The 16062-nt window shown below is 43.4% G+C and overlaps 1 protein-coding gene and 1 long non-coding RNA gene across 5 annotated transcripts in view; one reads left to right on the top strand and one right to left on the bottom strand.

Annotated features, from left to right (window-relative positions):
- Positions 1-72: 72 nt before the first annotated feature.
- LOC306921007 lies at positions 73-2894 on the bottom strand. Its single transcript, XR_013789721.1, has 3 exons — positions 2736-2894; positions 2368-2526; positions 73-161 (listed from the first exon to the last, which is right to left on the bottom strand). It is a non-coding gene; the product is annotated as an uncharacterized lncRNA (long non-coding RNA).
- Positions 1265-16062, top strand: part of homer2 (homer scaffold protein 2) — a 48045-nt gene continuing 33247 nt past the window's right edge. Inside the window, exon 1 of one of the 4 annotated variants that reach the window (XM_079498043.1) lies at positions 1265-1487. Coding sequence is in view for 3 of the 4 variants with exons in the window: in XM_079498042.1 (XP_079354168.1) it covers positions 4548-4552 (5 nt within the window). In the remaining variant the exon portion in view is untranslated. Of the gene's footprint in view, positions 1488-2961; positions 3297-4159; positions 4553-16062 lie in introns of those variants that run through there. The other 3 variants (XM_079498041.1, XM_079498042.1, XM_079498040.1) reach the window with 3 other exon arrangements.

The following is a 16062-nucleotide window of genomic DNA, read 5'->3' as shown; positions in this document are numbered from 1 at the left end:
CCTGAGGTCCTGATGGATACCCACTACCATGCCCGTGCCCATGTCTGTCTCTATCCTGTCCACGATATTCCCTGTCTCCACCCCCTCCTCCCCAACCCCTGTCTCCACCCCCTCGCCCCCCTCCCCATCCACGGCCTCTGTGTCCACGCTGGTCCTGATACCTAGGAGTTAGAAACAGAAGTACAGATAATCAAACAGACATTCTCAATGTATCATCAGTGGACTGTGGATTTTTGAGGGGCGCTTATGTCCAGCTTTGAAGGTTTGTGTAAACACAAACATTGTGTTAACACAAACATTGAATGCCATTGACAATGAATGGCCAGCTTTAGTGTTTGTGTAAACACAGGCACAACACAGGCCTAATATTAACCCACAATATATATCACCTTTACTTGCATAAGGGGGGTATCCTACTTTAGTGCGTCATATGCATTTACGCACAGAGGTAAATGCACTGTAGGCCTACACCTACAGTGAGGACAGATGAGCCAGGAATGTAGGTAACTCTACTGGAAATCTAGCCTCGAGATAATTTCCTAGTCTAGGAGTGGGAGTGAACTACAGTGCAGAGGGGCATCGCTCAAAATAATGGTGACGTCAGTTTTCTCTGCCGTTTTCTACCAGGGAGGGGAGGGGCGATCGGTGAACCAATATTCTCCAGCACTTGCTCCATGCGCGCCCGGCGCCCGCCCCTCTAGACCAGAAAGCACGGTGGCTGGGTCAGGCTATTGGAAATCAGACCCTTAGGCCCTTTCTGAAACCAGTCCCTTGACTTGAAGTGCTCTCGGGAGGTTCCCTCGTCAGGAAGTTCCCCTCCAGCTGAATCAAGTTCCCTTGATTAGGGTGCATGGGTATAAAAAACTGTTTGGAAATACACTCGCCCTCCTTGTGCAGAAACAGGAAACAGACACCATTCGTTGCCATCATGCAATTGTGTTACCTGTTATTTTGTTTGTACAGTTATATTGCATTGCATCGTGTATGTTTGTGTGACATGTGGATTTCATTAATATGGAAAAAGGAAATACAGCGTGACTGTCAAAAATGACATGTCATATACATCCATGGTGTTTATAAATCATTGTGTTAAAAGTTGTTTTGTTTGTGTGGTTTCATTTATAGTTTTTTCACGGTGGGGTAAATAAAGAGCCCTTGTGAACATCAGTTGGAGCATTGTCTATTCTGCATCAGATGAAGATTGTTTAGGAGGAGTTTATTTATCATTTATTTGTGGTGGTTCTTACATTTGTAGGTCGCGGTTTCCATGCGGACAGAGAGCAGGGCTGCACAAGGCAATCGAGTCTAGATCGGCACAGACTCGCTCTTGAGGGCTTTATAAGCCACTTCCACTCAAGGCTGCTTGGTTTCGGACGACACTTAATATGGCGCAGCCTCGCGTGAACGCGCATATCGAGGGCAAGTGTGTAGAGCGAGTGGCGAGGAGCTGGTTTCAGAAAGGGGGCTAGGCTTACTGACCTGGAGGGGTAAAGTATAAGCAGTCCATCTCAGCCCACCCTGCCAGAGAATGACGAGTTGGCTTAATCCAAAACTCCTTTTCATCTGACTATACTTCACAAATTAGTTTCATAGAATATAGCAAATAAGCAGATGTGTTCTTCCGTTTTCGTTTGCAGGCACTTTCAGTGCAACAGTCTGCTTGTTTTAATCGATGCAAGTAGGACTTAATTCCATTACAAATTAAATGACCCAGTTATATTGATTCGCACAGAGGGAGCTTTCTACATGCATGCCCCTATTTGTACAGATAATATAAATTAATTAAATAACTCTATTAATTAAATGTCTTTAGTTTTGAAACAGAATAATTGTGTTATTTAGCCTTTCCTAGGCCATTCGGATGGTTAATTAAGTACATTTGTATTTCATGAAGGTCAGTAACTTTATCCTGGTGCCATAATAACTTTTTGGATAGGATGTGCAGAATAGGGGCCAAATGGGAAATACATCATCACCATACACATCATCATAGTGTACTTAGCAAGCACACTTGCAATTTTCCAGAATTGCTAATCTTCTAGTTACTTTGTAGATTTTAATTATTATTACAAAACATATCCACTTCAGCCACATTTCGGCCATTAGAAAATAGCCGGTATGATGCATTGTGAGCTTGTAGATCGGATATTGTCAAAAGATACATTTGAAAAGTTGTGAATTGAGACATTTTGCATAATGAGTTGCTTTACATTTGTATTTTAAGTATACTTTGATACCAATACATTTGTACTTTTACTTGTAACAGAGTTGTTACATTGCAGTGTAGGTACTTTTTCCACCACTGACAGTATGTTAATGGTTATGTAATGTTTAAATAAGTAATTCGGAAGCAAAATGTGCAGTTACCTATCTCTGCCTCTTCCACGCACCCAGTCGTCAACAATAGGCGGGGTGTCGGCTGGCCTTTTAAAATACAGCTGATACTCTTCGTCTTCCGTGGTAAATCTATTGGCAAACTTCTCCTCGTAGTGGTGTAGTGCTTCTGTTTCTGCGGCGTCGGCCATTCTATAGAGATAAAACGAGAAGATGCCATCCATGAAACGAAGGCTAGCCTAGGCTAACATAACTAGCACGTGACATACATATAAATCCACCGATACAAAGTCATGATGTACTAGTGTACTACGCATATTCGACAACGACTCAACTAAAACCACTTATGATTACATGAGAACATACTTTAGGACAATTAAAACAACAACATTTAACCGTACCTTGGTTCTGGATTCGGTTACTAGATTACTCTGGTTAGAAGTTAGAACATATTGAAGAAGAGCATTGTCAATAGTACGTCACCGAAGGATCTCCGTGGAAAACTCATGAAGTAACATCAATGGTTCCGGGCGCGCACCGATCTTCCCCTGCTGGCGGCTGGCCATGTGGGCTGGCCTGAAGCCTTGAAAATAGCACATCCACAAGCTCACACCGCGTCGCAGAAGAGACGCGTTGTGAGCTTGTAGGTCAGCTATTTTCGACACCGAGGAGCAGTGAGCTGAGCACACCTGTAAAATATTGATAGGCCTCAAACCCTCAATTCTTGTGTGGGCTCACCTTACAATGCAGACAGACGCCGTGTGGTTTGTTTATCGTGCAGTATAGCTTGTCCAAATCTGCACGTTTAAAGCTCATAACATCAAATGCATCGGGTCCACATGGGGCACGTTTGCCTTATTATTTCGGCTTTCCGGTCTGGATATTTAATATAATATATTAATTGATTTGACTTTCACCATCTTGCTGAGAGCCATCTGCACCTCTCAACACATAGAAAACATGTAAGTACTAAGTAGCCGGCAGTGAATTCATTACCAAACATAGTTTATCCTCTGTGTTTTATTTATTTTAAATGTATACATGTGTAGGCTACAGTAAACTGCAATCCATAACTTACATTCCTAACCATACTGACCTTGAGACATGGGGGTCCCTGACACTCTGCCAGTAGCCTAGTAGGCCTACCTACCTTTTAACAGAGGTCTAGGAGAGCCGGGCGCTGTTATGGCCAAGAGGGGCCTTAATGTGTATCACTGATATAGGGTGATGCTAATTTTCGAGCGTCTACCTATTCCAGCTAAAGTAATAGCTGCAGCATGCTGCAGCATGGCAGGTGGGTGAGCTTTAGGCAGTAGAGTTGCCAACTCTACACCAGGAGGAAGAGTAGGATCAGGTGTATGCTACTATATTGTAGATTAATACCTTTGCTTTACATAGAAAGATGGTTAGAAAATTACGTTCAAAAAGTTAATATCACTATTTTAAAATATCTGATCTACAAGCTCACATAGATTAGCTAATTTATTTTTTCTCTTTTTCTATTATGATCATTTTATAACATAAGAACACCACACTCCACACATCTTGTCTTATGGGGAAGATGGCACAGACAACTTTTACATCAATTCGTGGGACAAACTGTTTGCGAACCACTGTAGGAAACTATTAGTTCAACAACAAGTCTGAATGCTTTGCGAGGTTTGCGTTTTAGTGATGTAGAGATGCAGTGTTCAGAAAACGGTGTGGGTGGTATGGTAGGCTACTAATGGTAGAAATATGAACAGGTGAAAGTATAGACATAATAAAGAAGCCAGCCTCTCAGGGGCGCTGCTGCTCCCACCGCACATTAAACCTTCAACTCCGATAGACACGCAAGCAGGGAACCGCAAACACACTAACTTAATTTACACGCACGGCGTTGGAAGGGAGCGAGAGGATATTATTGCATAGCGGGACTGTACCTAAATATTAAAAAAGGGGGAAAAAAACTTCTTGAAATGGAGGGAGGCTCTATAGAAGCTTGACAACCCGGTGAATCGAGTTTACGAAGTGTTCTCACATTTCAAGCCCTCGTCTCGTTTAAAGCCATAAGGACTTGTTCGAAGCTGGTGGTGGAGAAATGCACTCTTTGAACCGCTAAATCACCACTGGATTTGTATTGATCTTTTTTGTTTTGTTTTGTATTATATATATTTGTTGTAATTAATTTAAGATCAAAGTCTACATAGAACGAGTTCCTGAAGTCTGTGGCAATGGGGTAAGTAATCCACAACGATAAATGTCCATGTTTATGACACCTGCGCTGGCTGAAGTATTCTATTTACAGTGTAAACATCTTGACTGCTACTAAGTTATTTCTTCTGTCAAGCCTTTGAATTAATGTATTGTCCACGACCGTGCATATATAAGTAGGCTATTATAAAATATGCGAGCTAAGGACATCACCGCTGGCTGCATAATATTCTTTTTAATTGAAACCGGCAAGGAACCCCCCCAAATAAATAAATAACAACACAAATGTAGGCATCCATGTGTGTCTATACTGGGTACTGGTGGTTACTATTGTCATTAGGCTATATGGTAATTCAATGAAACGTTTTACATTGGCAACATGTGGAGAAGTGATGAAGTCGAATTGACAGCTACAACTCCTTGAAAACATGCCCCTCGATCTCCACTCCCACTCGCGACTGTCCTTTCCTTGGTACTGTGTGGGAATCTAGCTTGTTTAGTGGGGCGGGTGTGTCAGTCAACACTGCCCACCGCGCACGGCGCAGCTCCAAGGCACTAGAGATGGGAAGAGAGCGAGAGGTGGAGGTGGTTCTGTACTCAGTAGCCTACATGTGTCTGTGGTTCAAAGAGTATCAAAGCCCCTCCCACAACTGTTCAGTAAACATAATTCTGATTTATAGCCTGTTACTGTGTACATGAGGAATTCCCTGTTACGGTATAGGCCTAAATTGCTGTATTTCACGCCACAATTTATTTTGCCCCCTCTGGCTTGGCTGTTTATGTCATGTGACCAATATTACAGAGCTTTATTTTATTACGGTACTTAAATGAAATCAAATAATTGTCCAGTGTAGTTTTCTTTAACCCAAAGTGAATACCCAGTCAAATGTTCGCCTTTCATAATAATTACAATATGAAACATTGCACTGTTTAGCACATAAAAGCTGGGTGCAATTTATAACTGCATAACAATTTCATGATTAACAATTATGATAAGAATAAATCGAGCGCAGTCCTTGCCACTGTGCTTGAATTTTTCCAAGAAGTTTATGTAGGAAACCAGTTCAACAACCTTGTCTGCCTCAACGCTTGGCAGACTTACTTAGCAGGTTTCGAAAGGAAAAGAATCGATGCAGTATTATCTCCGAGTGTGTCATGAAACTGCCCCACTGGACCCAAGCAGCGGGTTACAAACACCTCTCTGCGCTCACACGCTGCAATCTTTACCCAAGCTCACGTTTCACTTGATTGTTTGTTTTTGATTATTTTAGTGTGTGTGTGTGTGTGTGTGTGTGTGTGTGTGTGTGTGTGTGTGTGTGTGTGTGTGTGTGTGTGTGTGTGTGTGTGTGTGTGTGTGTGTGTGTGTGTGTGTGTGTGTGTGTGTGTGTGTGTGTGTGTGTGTGTGTGTGTGTGTGTGTGTGTGTGTGTGTGTGTGTGTGTGTGTGTGTGTGTGTGTGTGTGTGTGTGCGCGCTTAATGGCACAACACATTTTAATTGCATTTGGTGATTATGCAATCTGTCTGACAGTGAATGTTTGGCTGACATTGATAAAGCAGTGTACTGTATGGGGAGGGGTATTGGTATTCTGTCATGTTTTTCCTGCATTTACTCATGTCCTGAATAGGGTTATGGATTAACTATGGCATTCAACCACCAGTGCCACCACCACGCAGTTTCACTCTCACGCTTGCTTACTCTCTTGTGTATCTCACGCTCTTTCACTCACTGTCCATCAGGAAGCTTCCATTACACTCTCTTGTGTCACACATTGACAGTCACCATCATGCCACCTATCAGTAACCTCTCCTTGACCCTGCTAGTTTGGCCATTCGTGGTCCTATGCTCCTATCTGACGCTCGGTTAATTTGCATAGATAACTCTCACATTTGCTTTGATAGATTGGATCTTTGGTTTGACTGTAGAATGAGAACTGATAATGCTCCAAACCTAGCAATATTATCAGCAGCAGAAGATATATATTTTTTACCAGTAACAACTGCCCAAATTATATGGCAGATTTATATTACAATTTACCATACACGTTAGACTCTTATTCAGACTAGAGTGACTTAACAATATGCGACTTATATAGGCTAGATGCTGAATAAAAAGTGATGGTATTTGTATTAGCCTTGTTTTAGAGTTTAAGTATTGCATGTCTTTTACTTCTGTAATCAAAGCTCAGGCTGCCCAAAAACCTGTGCTGCCTCAATAAGGGGTCTGACAGCAACACAATCACTATTTCAAGTAAGTTGCTCTGACAGGGCCAGGACTACGACAGGGTTGGGTGTTAATCTCTTGGCTGGCCTGTGCATGACAGCTAAAGGCTAACGCTCATTGATTAGGCTATGTAATGTGACGTAGTGATGGGCGTTATCTTGGCTGCCCAGAGAGCTGTTCTGTAGGTAGGCTACAGAGCATAGGGGATTGTAAAGCTAAGTGCAGAGTCTGTTCCCTGTTTGTGTTAATAACACATAAGAGGGACAGTGTGAGTGGTGGGGCTCAGAGCAGAGCTGCAGCATTTACTGTACAACCGGGTGAATGAAAGGGGACATACCGATGGGGATTGGACATCACCAGATGGTTTGGCTTCTGGGAGACCATCTGCCGTGGCGCTTTGCTTCTGAGACCTCCCCTCTTTCTCTTTGAGGATAAGAATACTGTGTTTTCTGGTGGATAAGCAGGCTGTGGTCACTGTCACGGTAGTTAGAATCCAGTTTGTGGCCTTTAACACATGTTTCCCTTTGACCTCCTGACATCAGTAGTAATAGCAGTCTATTGCATAAAAGCCCAGGTGGCGTTGGTATTAGAGAGATCCTCGCATATGGACACTGCTCATTTAGACAAACATAACACAGCTCTCACTAATGAGACAGCTTTGTGCCCCAGCAGGCTTCTCGGATAAAATGATGGAGAGTCTTAACTCTCTCCATCTGACAGATGAGCAAAGTAAGGGAATTTACTCTTGGGGTTAATAATAATAATAAGAATATTGGACAGTTGAGACAAAGTTGTTTTATGCAGTGCTTTTGCTTTTCTATGAGATTTGGGAGAAAATATCCTCTCATTACTCCGTCCTGTGTAGATGAGTCCTTTTGAATGCTGTCACACTGTATTTATCAACACAGCCAGATAACAAGATAAACGAGCACCACATACAGGTGCAAAATACACACGTCAGCTATCGGTACAGTAACAATTACTTTGAGTCTTTGACCTTGGGCACAGAATGCTGAAACATCATTCAAGTTATTTTTGAAGTTTCATTCAATTTGGACCTGAAAGGAAGGCAGTGGCACTATAGCAATGGCAAGAATATAACTATGACCTTGACCTTTAACCTTGTGCACAGAATGCTGAAAGAACTCTTTAAAGCTATAAATAAAGTAAAATGAAGGCAGTAGACTGAATAGATATAAAGTCAAAACACAGCTCTGCTCAGGTGCTCCTGATGATGGCGGCCAACTGGTCATCAACCCTGTAATGTCAGTGTTTTCACAATAAACGAAACACTGGCTGCGGTTACATGGACAAGATTCCGAACAGAGATTCATACCCAACTGTTTACATGGAACCTGAATACAAGTATTCCTCGTTCCTCTTATTGTTTACATGAACAAAGCATTCATTCGGAATATAACTTTGGACTATAGGGATGGCCAACCCATAACCGTTATCCGTTAAAGGACCTATAACATGAACAATCAGGCTTTCTCAACTTCTATGGGATGTTATGTAAATTATATGTAAAAACGCTTCATCTGATTTGGTCCTCATATTTACGTCATGCATAAATCCCTCCTCCTCATCGTCAGTTCAGTTTTGATCTAGCTTTCGATTTTGTTTGCAATGTCCGCCATTGTTCGCTCACACGGCCACTCGCATAGTCAGCGGACTTCCACACTCGGTTCTCACCGGAGCGCCGGACAGTCCGCTCCCCAACTCTCTCCCATGGGAAAAGAACACAGGGCTCAGGGCTGGGAGCGGACCCTCGTGTGGGGGCTAGGTGGGGAGGAGAGTAGCCTCGGAGACCGCAGCAATAACGCCACACGCCTTCAGTAACGTGATCCCATCCTCCCCCGCCCGGAGGCTTGTTGTAAAATCGGCTTCGCCTCTTAGCGTACCGTGGACTGGAGCAATCGAGACAAACACGGCCACCTCCTCCCGTGACCCACGATTAGGAACACATGAGCGTGGATTAGTTGAGACACTAGTCGATTTAAAAAACATCGCAGCCAATTCTTTCTTTTTACTTGTTAATTTGTGCATTTAAAATATAGATTCCCTATTGAATCTCCTGATTAATTCCTTGGTTGGACATACCACGTGGAAGGAACACATTTTTCCAATCAGTTCTTTTCCCCTCCATCAGGCTGGCCAGGGGGAGGCAGTTTAGAGACCAGTATTACTGCATGTTCTTTGTGAGTACCTACCCTACGGGACATGGGTAGAACATGCAAACTCCACACAGAAAGGCCCTTTTGCCAACCCCACCTCGGTTATGGGCACTGATGGCGCGGAGGAGAGAACACGTCCCCAGCAGGAATCGAACCCAGGACCTTCTAGCTGTGAGGCAACAGACTGCACCACCATGCCCCCGTAAAAATATATAGTTAAGGCGGTTTTTCACTGCATTTTGCAGATCCGAAAGTAATACTGTCAGCCTGTCACCAACACCCCAATAGACCCCACTAGACGGCTGCGGAAAACTGATCAAATCGACCTCGGTCCGAAAAAACGTTATACGGACAACATTTTAGGCAGCAAACAACTTTATAGTTATTTAAATATAGCTATTTTAAAATATATGTTTTATGAACACCACGTTGTGATTAATCAAATACCCTTCCCAATCTGAATAGGCTGAGCCGATGACAGCTTCTTGTTCTCAACTTTTACATGGTGGAATTACAGACTCTCTGTAGTATTCAGCTATTGTGGAAGAGTGTCTGGCCCACTGGCCCACTGATCACATTGTAATACAAAGGTGTTTGCCTACTAGCATTCAACACGTTCCTTTCATATGCTATCTTGTTACTCTGTGTAAAACTGATTTGCAATAACTACACATACCATATTGGTTATGAATCCACTATGGATGTTATGTATCCACGGAGACCGCAGATGTTATTTCCCCTTTTTTGTCTGATTGTCATCCTAGACTTCATTACCAGGCATAGCTTAAAGTGGAATAATAACCTAATAGAATACAAGCAATTTGTCTCCGTCTCAGATTTCGTGCGTGCGTGCGTGCGTGTTGTGAGAGAGAGCTGTGTGTTGTGAGAGAGAGCTGGAAAAGTAACATTCCTTTGGTGTTTCTTGGTAGGAACTCAAAGAATGTTCCTGTGCACATCTGAGACAGCTAGGACTGTCTATTGGCACTAGCAGACTTTATGACCAGTTGCCCACAGTGGTTTCATATATTGAACCGCTTAAAATAGACCCCAACCGATATATTCGTCAGCCCAATCTAGGTTTTTGAGAGTCCTAGACCCACCGATGACGTTTTAACTGATATTTAGATTTTCTTTGTTTTTAAGTGAATGTTTCTAATCAATGTAAAAAAACTTTCGTTTAAACGACTTCAGACCTGTTAAAAAATAGGCAGGTAGCTTATTGTAGGCCAGCAATATTTTGCATTTTGTTCGAAATGTGCCACTCCTGCAAACTTTGGAAGCCAATCTTATTCAGGATGAATTACCAGTAAGACGCCCTGAGTGCGAGAAGCAACCTTGCCCTGAAGGGCGAGGTCGTGTGCACGGATCCGCCTGGGTGACGGCAGACTGCTGGGCGAGTGCTGGTGCTTTGGCATGGGGGGGTCAGATCAACATATGAAAGGAATTCTGTACTGGCCATATATGGAGCGTGTCTTGAGTGTACAGGGTTTGATGAGGTCAGATCAACATATAGAATGTCTCCATATAGAAACAGGTCAGCTCCATATATGGAGATATAAGGGTGGCAGCAGGGGAAATGTCTTGAGTTTACATGGTTTGATCAGAGGGCCCATGTATGGCCGGGCTTTAATTTTCTGCCTGTTGAGAACTCTAGTTTTCGGCGGCTGCCGGGCGCGGCTGCACTAATAACTTTGGGGCGGGCCCGTCCAGAGTTGGAATGGACAGGTATCAGTCAAAATGGAGACATCGAAGAGGAAGGACGGGTGGGAAGGATCAACCTATGGAATGTCAGAACAGGTCAGCTACATATATGGAGATCTGAGGGTTTGAGGGTTGAGGTCAGATGTAGAGTTGTTGGCCGGCTTCATATATGCAGATCTAGGTGATGATCCAGTCTTCTCCATGTATTGATATCCAGGGTTTGATGAGGTCAGTGTCGTGATCTTTATATATGGAGACGGCCATATATGGAGCGTGTCGCGAGGCGTGATGGACTGACGGCCATATATGGTGGTGTGACATGTCACGATGCGTAATGGACTGACAACCATATATGGAGGTGTGTGATGTCACGAGGCGTAATGAACTGACAACCATATATGGAGGCGTGACCTGACTGACGGACAGGTTTTACAGGTTTTCATGGTAATCTGTGACCTATGGTCGCAATGAAAATTCCAACAGATCCGTTTTGATCACATGACCATATTGTGTACCGATTGGCAGTTAGTACAGGTCAGGTCTGAGGAAGAACCTCCCGGCTTGAAACGTCACCATAATAATAATAATAAATATAGCTGCAAGCAGCGATAAGGCGGGACCAAGAAAGAAGACAATACGCAATATGAACAATATGCACAAATAAGAATCTTGGGCTGAGTTGGCGGTGCCCGGATTTGAACCCATGACTTTGTGCTCCAAAGGCACAAGCTCTACTGACTGAGCTATCCGGACACAGTCAGTTTTCTCATTGTAAACGGTAACATCATTCAATGTTTTTGGTAACCAGTATGGGTGTCCTTGTTTTGGGCATGTCATTATCCATTTCTACAGTGTGTGCGCTGTTCATGTGTTCACGTACAAACTTTACTTCAACTGGGATTTCAGTTAATGGTCCATAGATTGTGTGTAGAACGTTTCACGCAAGTTGCTAAAAAATCAGGGCAGAAAATCAGATATAAGCCTTTTTCAAACTGCTCAAAATGGCGGAAAATCTGAGGGCGGAGCTTACTTTTCAAAGTGACAGATGTGTTCCCCATGAGTCAAGGAACATGTGGAAACAAGTACCATTAATTTTGGCCAAACAAAGCATGAGTTATGACTGTTCAAAGGTTTCATTTTGATAAAATTGCTATAGTGCCCCCCTTTGGCCTATTGCAGTAAGACTGCTTTCAGTGCAATTTGGCATGACCCTCTACTATACTGTAAAGTGACATATGATGCTGCATGTATGTATTAGAGGCAGAAGAATTTTAACAAACCAGCAATTTTCATTGGCTCATAAAAACTTTTTTGTGCATTTTGATCAAAGATCCTGGGAGGAGATGCATTTTAACTGATTTTCATATAATTCAAATTGGCGGGTGATCTAAAGGTCAGAGGTCAAAAGTCAGAACATGAAAGTTGTTCGACATGAGGAGACGCATATGTGTATCAAAGTGTCATTGCCAATGGTCAAACGGTTCATGAGATATGCACGTTCAAAGACCACTTTGTGACTTCTTGGTCCCTTAATAAAATGTGACTCAGGTTGATGTAATGAAGACCATAGACCGTATGGGTGTGGCCAGGCAGGTGCTTGTTGGTGGAATGCATATTGGAAACTGTAGGAACACAGAGAGAGGCCAAAGCAGACAGACAGGAAATGTGTTATAGACTATGATAATCCTCAAGCATAAACTGAAAAGCACATGCATAAACGGGTTATCTTAACAACTAGGTCTCGACATAGCCCAGTGGTGCCGAACACTACATAGCAGCAGCATTCTGGACCGGAGAGTCTTTAGACTTGTTGGGTTGTTGGAAGAAGATATTGTGTTTTTGTCATGTAATTAAAGGAGTTTGTGGGCACTGGACAGTGGCCGCTCATAGTGGGGTCCAGTGACCTCCACATGTCTTTGAGGGGGTTCCAGTTTAACCACTTTAATAAATACATCTGCAATTTGAAAATGGCTGAAAATGTGTTGCATTATACCGTACATGTTAATTTAAAAAGGAGGAAATAATGTTGCACAGTCCGGCTCCATATTCAATAATTTAATTAGGCCTTCCTCGGAATCAACAAAATGTGGAGGTCGTTGACAGTCACTTTGGCTGTTTGGTATGAGAGCCACCGACTTCGCCTACAGTTGACATCCAGGTCTAGCATTAAATGACGTAATTCAAATGAAGTAATTCACCCTGGAATCTGTACTGGGCTGATTTCACTTGTGTTTCTACATGCAAATACAGGTACTGCGTGAAGCAAATATAATGTGACTGCAACACTTCACATAAAAGGTCCATCCAGACTTAACGCGAAATGCTGGGACTCACTCTCACACTTGTGCTTAGTTAGTCCAATGTCAGCAGAATTACTCAAACTGTCTCCATAAGTACCAAACATATCTTTTTGCTTATCGGGTATGTACATGTATATTTCCTAACTAGAATATAGACCGTTTTAGAGAGGAAGACCTTAAAATTGTAGTCCATTTTGTAAATGCAGACCTGCTTTTCCTGTTTTCCCAGAACAGTTCAGTGAACCTGAGTAATCATGTTAATACTGCACACAGAGTGTGTGTGTGTGTGTGTGTGTGTGTGTGTGTGTGTGTGTGTGTGTGTGTGTGTGTGTGTGTGTGTGTGTGTGTGTGTGTGTGTGTGTGTGTGTGTGTGTGTGTGTGTGTGTGTGTGTGTGTGTGTGTGTGTGTGTGTGTGTGTGTGTGTGTGTGTGTGTGTGTGTGTGTGTGTGTGTGTGTGTGTGTGTGTGTGTGTGTACTATAGGCAGACTTTCCAATCATAAGTCATTATGTTGAGGGAGCATGCCACACCGTTAAGTCGATGCTCCCAACATGTTGCATCTGCTATGCATTGTGAGCTTGTAGGTATGATATTTATGACGCACGACACTGTCATGTGATGGCGCACATGTTTGGCTTTACAGAGCTAACTGGTTGGGTGTCTCACCATCCCCTGCGTTTCTAACGAAACAACTTATGTATAATCAGCGTGGGAGAGTGGACTGACTCAGACCTCCTTCCCTTGTGAGGAGCAAACACACATGCACCTGTAAATTATTCAGAGCACCAGATGGGTGGAGGGGTGCAGAGACGGGAGGAATTATTCAGTGTTCTTCAAAAAAGTCCTCTATAGTTTCTGCCACACAAACGCAAAAGTGTGTGTGTGTTTGGGGGGGGGGGGGGGGGGGGGGTGTCAGTCACTAGCCTGGAAAGACGAATCTGCCAGTGCGGGAAAGAAAATAGCCCTACGCAGTGATATTAGTCTATCCATTTCAGCTTTTCTTCTTTTTCCTGCCACTGCAAAGGTCAACGTGTGCATTCAGTATGTGTGATAATAAATTATTATAATATAATAATAACTAGAACTTCTTCATCCCACAGGGGAAATAAAGTCTTCAGCTTCACCCTACTCAGTGATTCTCAAGTGAGCATAGAGGGGGGCAGTTAGGGGTTACACGTGTGTGCGTGTGCGCGTGTGCGTGTGTGTGCGCGCGCGTGCAATTTAGGCATTTAGCAGACGCTCTTAATCCAGAGCGATTTACATTAGGCAAGAACAAAAGCATGGGAATACATCACATATATAAAATGCATTTATCATGAAACATGCGTAAGCTAAGAACGTAACTAGAACATATATATATATAATGACACTATACATATAAACTATACATATATACTATACTATGCTATACATATGTACTATGATGTGCTATGACTACATACAATGCAATTATTGTGCTGTCTACATGACATGCTATAAGTCTGTTTCAAATGCTATCTAAGTCTAAAAGTGGTATCTAAGGGGGTAGGATAAGTGCTATGGGCCATGATGGAGTCTGAAAAGGTGGGTCTTCAGACTACGGCGGAAGATTGGGAGTGATGCTGCAGTTCTGATTGCAACGGGGAGTGCATTCCACAGTTTTTGGGCCAGAAGGGAGAAGAGTTTGGGACGTGTGGAGCGTTGTCCCGGCGTTTTTAGTGAGGGTACTTCCAGCTTTCCTGCGTTGGCTGATCTGAGTGCGCGGGAGGGTTTGTAGGGTTCAATCATGCTTGCAAGATATGGGGGAGCCATACCTTTGGTTGCTTTGAATACCAGCATCAGAGTTTTGTATTCTGTGCGGGCAGTGACCGGGAGCCAGTGCAGGGAGCGGAGCAGGGTGGGAGACATGTGAGAATTTTGGCTGGTTGAAGACCAAACGAGCTGCGGCATTTTGGATCAGTTGGAGAGGCTTAAGTGCACATGCCGGTAGGCAAGTAAGGAGCGAATTACAATAGTCAAGTTTTGACTATATTGGCTGGGCTGATTCCTGGGTGAGGAACGGTCTAATTCGTCGTATGTTATAGAGTGTGAACCTACAGGATCGAGTGACAGCTGTGATGTGAGTTTTAAACGAGAGCTGACTGTCCAGGACAACACCAAGGTTCCTGGCTGTTGGGACAGACGTTACCAGGGCGTTGTCTACGGAAATAGTTAGCTCCCGCATAGGGCAGGACTTAGCTGGGAAGAAGAGAAGCTCAGTCTTGTCTGGGTTCAGCTTGAGGTGGTTGGAGGACATCACTGTGAGATGTCAGCCATGCATGCAGTGATGCGCTTTTCCACCTGAGTGGCGGAGGGGGGGAAGGATAGAAACAGTTGTGTGTCATCGGCATAGCAGTGATAGGATATATTGTGAGCAGAGATGATAGTGCCAAGGGATTTGGTGTACAGTGAGAAAAGGAGGGGAACAAGTACAGATCCCTGTGGGACCCCAGTGTGGAGGGTTCGGGGGGATGATAGCAAACCTTTCCAGGAAACCGTGTGTGTGTGTGTGTGTGTGTGTGTGTGTGTGTGTGTGTGTGTGTGTGTGTGTGTGTGTGTGTGTGTGTGGTGTGGGTGTGGGTGTGGGTGTGGGTGTGGGTGTCGCAACGCAAGGTTGCCTGTTCGAACCCGGGCTCCCCCAGAGTTGGTGTCGAAGTGTCCTTGAGCAAGACACTGAACCCCAAATTGCTGGCTGGTGCCTTGCATGGTTTCTGTCGCCATCGGTGTGTGAATGTAATGCGCCTTGGATAAAGGCGCTATATAAATTTACCATTTATGAATAATGGGTTTTGTTGTCCTTTAAAAGAGATTAGGATTAAACGGGACAAGTTAATTTATTTGGCTTACATTTCTATGAGGATTATAATCCCAATGAAAGCAAAAGCTTTCATTAGCTTTTTGCTGCCTGTAGTCTGACACTCTATTGGTGCAACTCCTACACTGCACAGTCCTGAGTAGGATTGGGCAATAGGACTTCAAATCAATATCACCATTATTTCAAACTTTTGCCGTTTACGATTAATAAACAATTATTTAAAAAAAAAACACTTTTGTACGCCACCCCCACCACACTTTTTTTTTGCTGTGTCAATAACACATTTGGCCTCCATTCACATTGTAA

The sequence above is a fragment of the Electrona antarctica genome (genome assembly GCF_951216825.1).
Source record: "Electrona antarctica genome assembly, chromosome: 3".
Classification (NCBI taxonomy): domain Eukaryota; kingdom Metazoa; phylum Chordata; class Actinopteri; order Myctophiformes; family Myctophidae; genus Electrona; species Electrona antarctica.
Note: the sequence above shows the minus strand (reverse complement) of the source record. Positions and strands in the feature narration are given on the sequence as shown.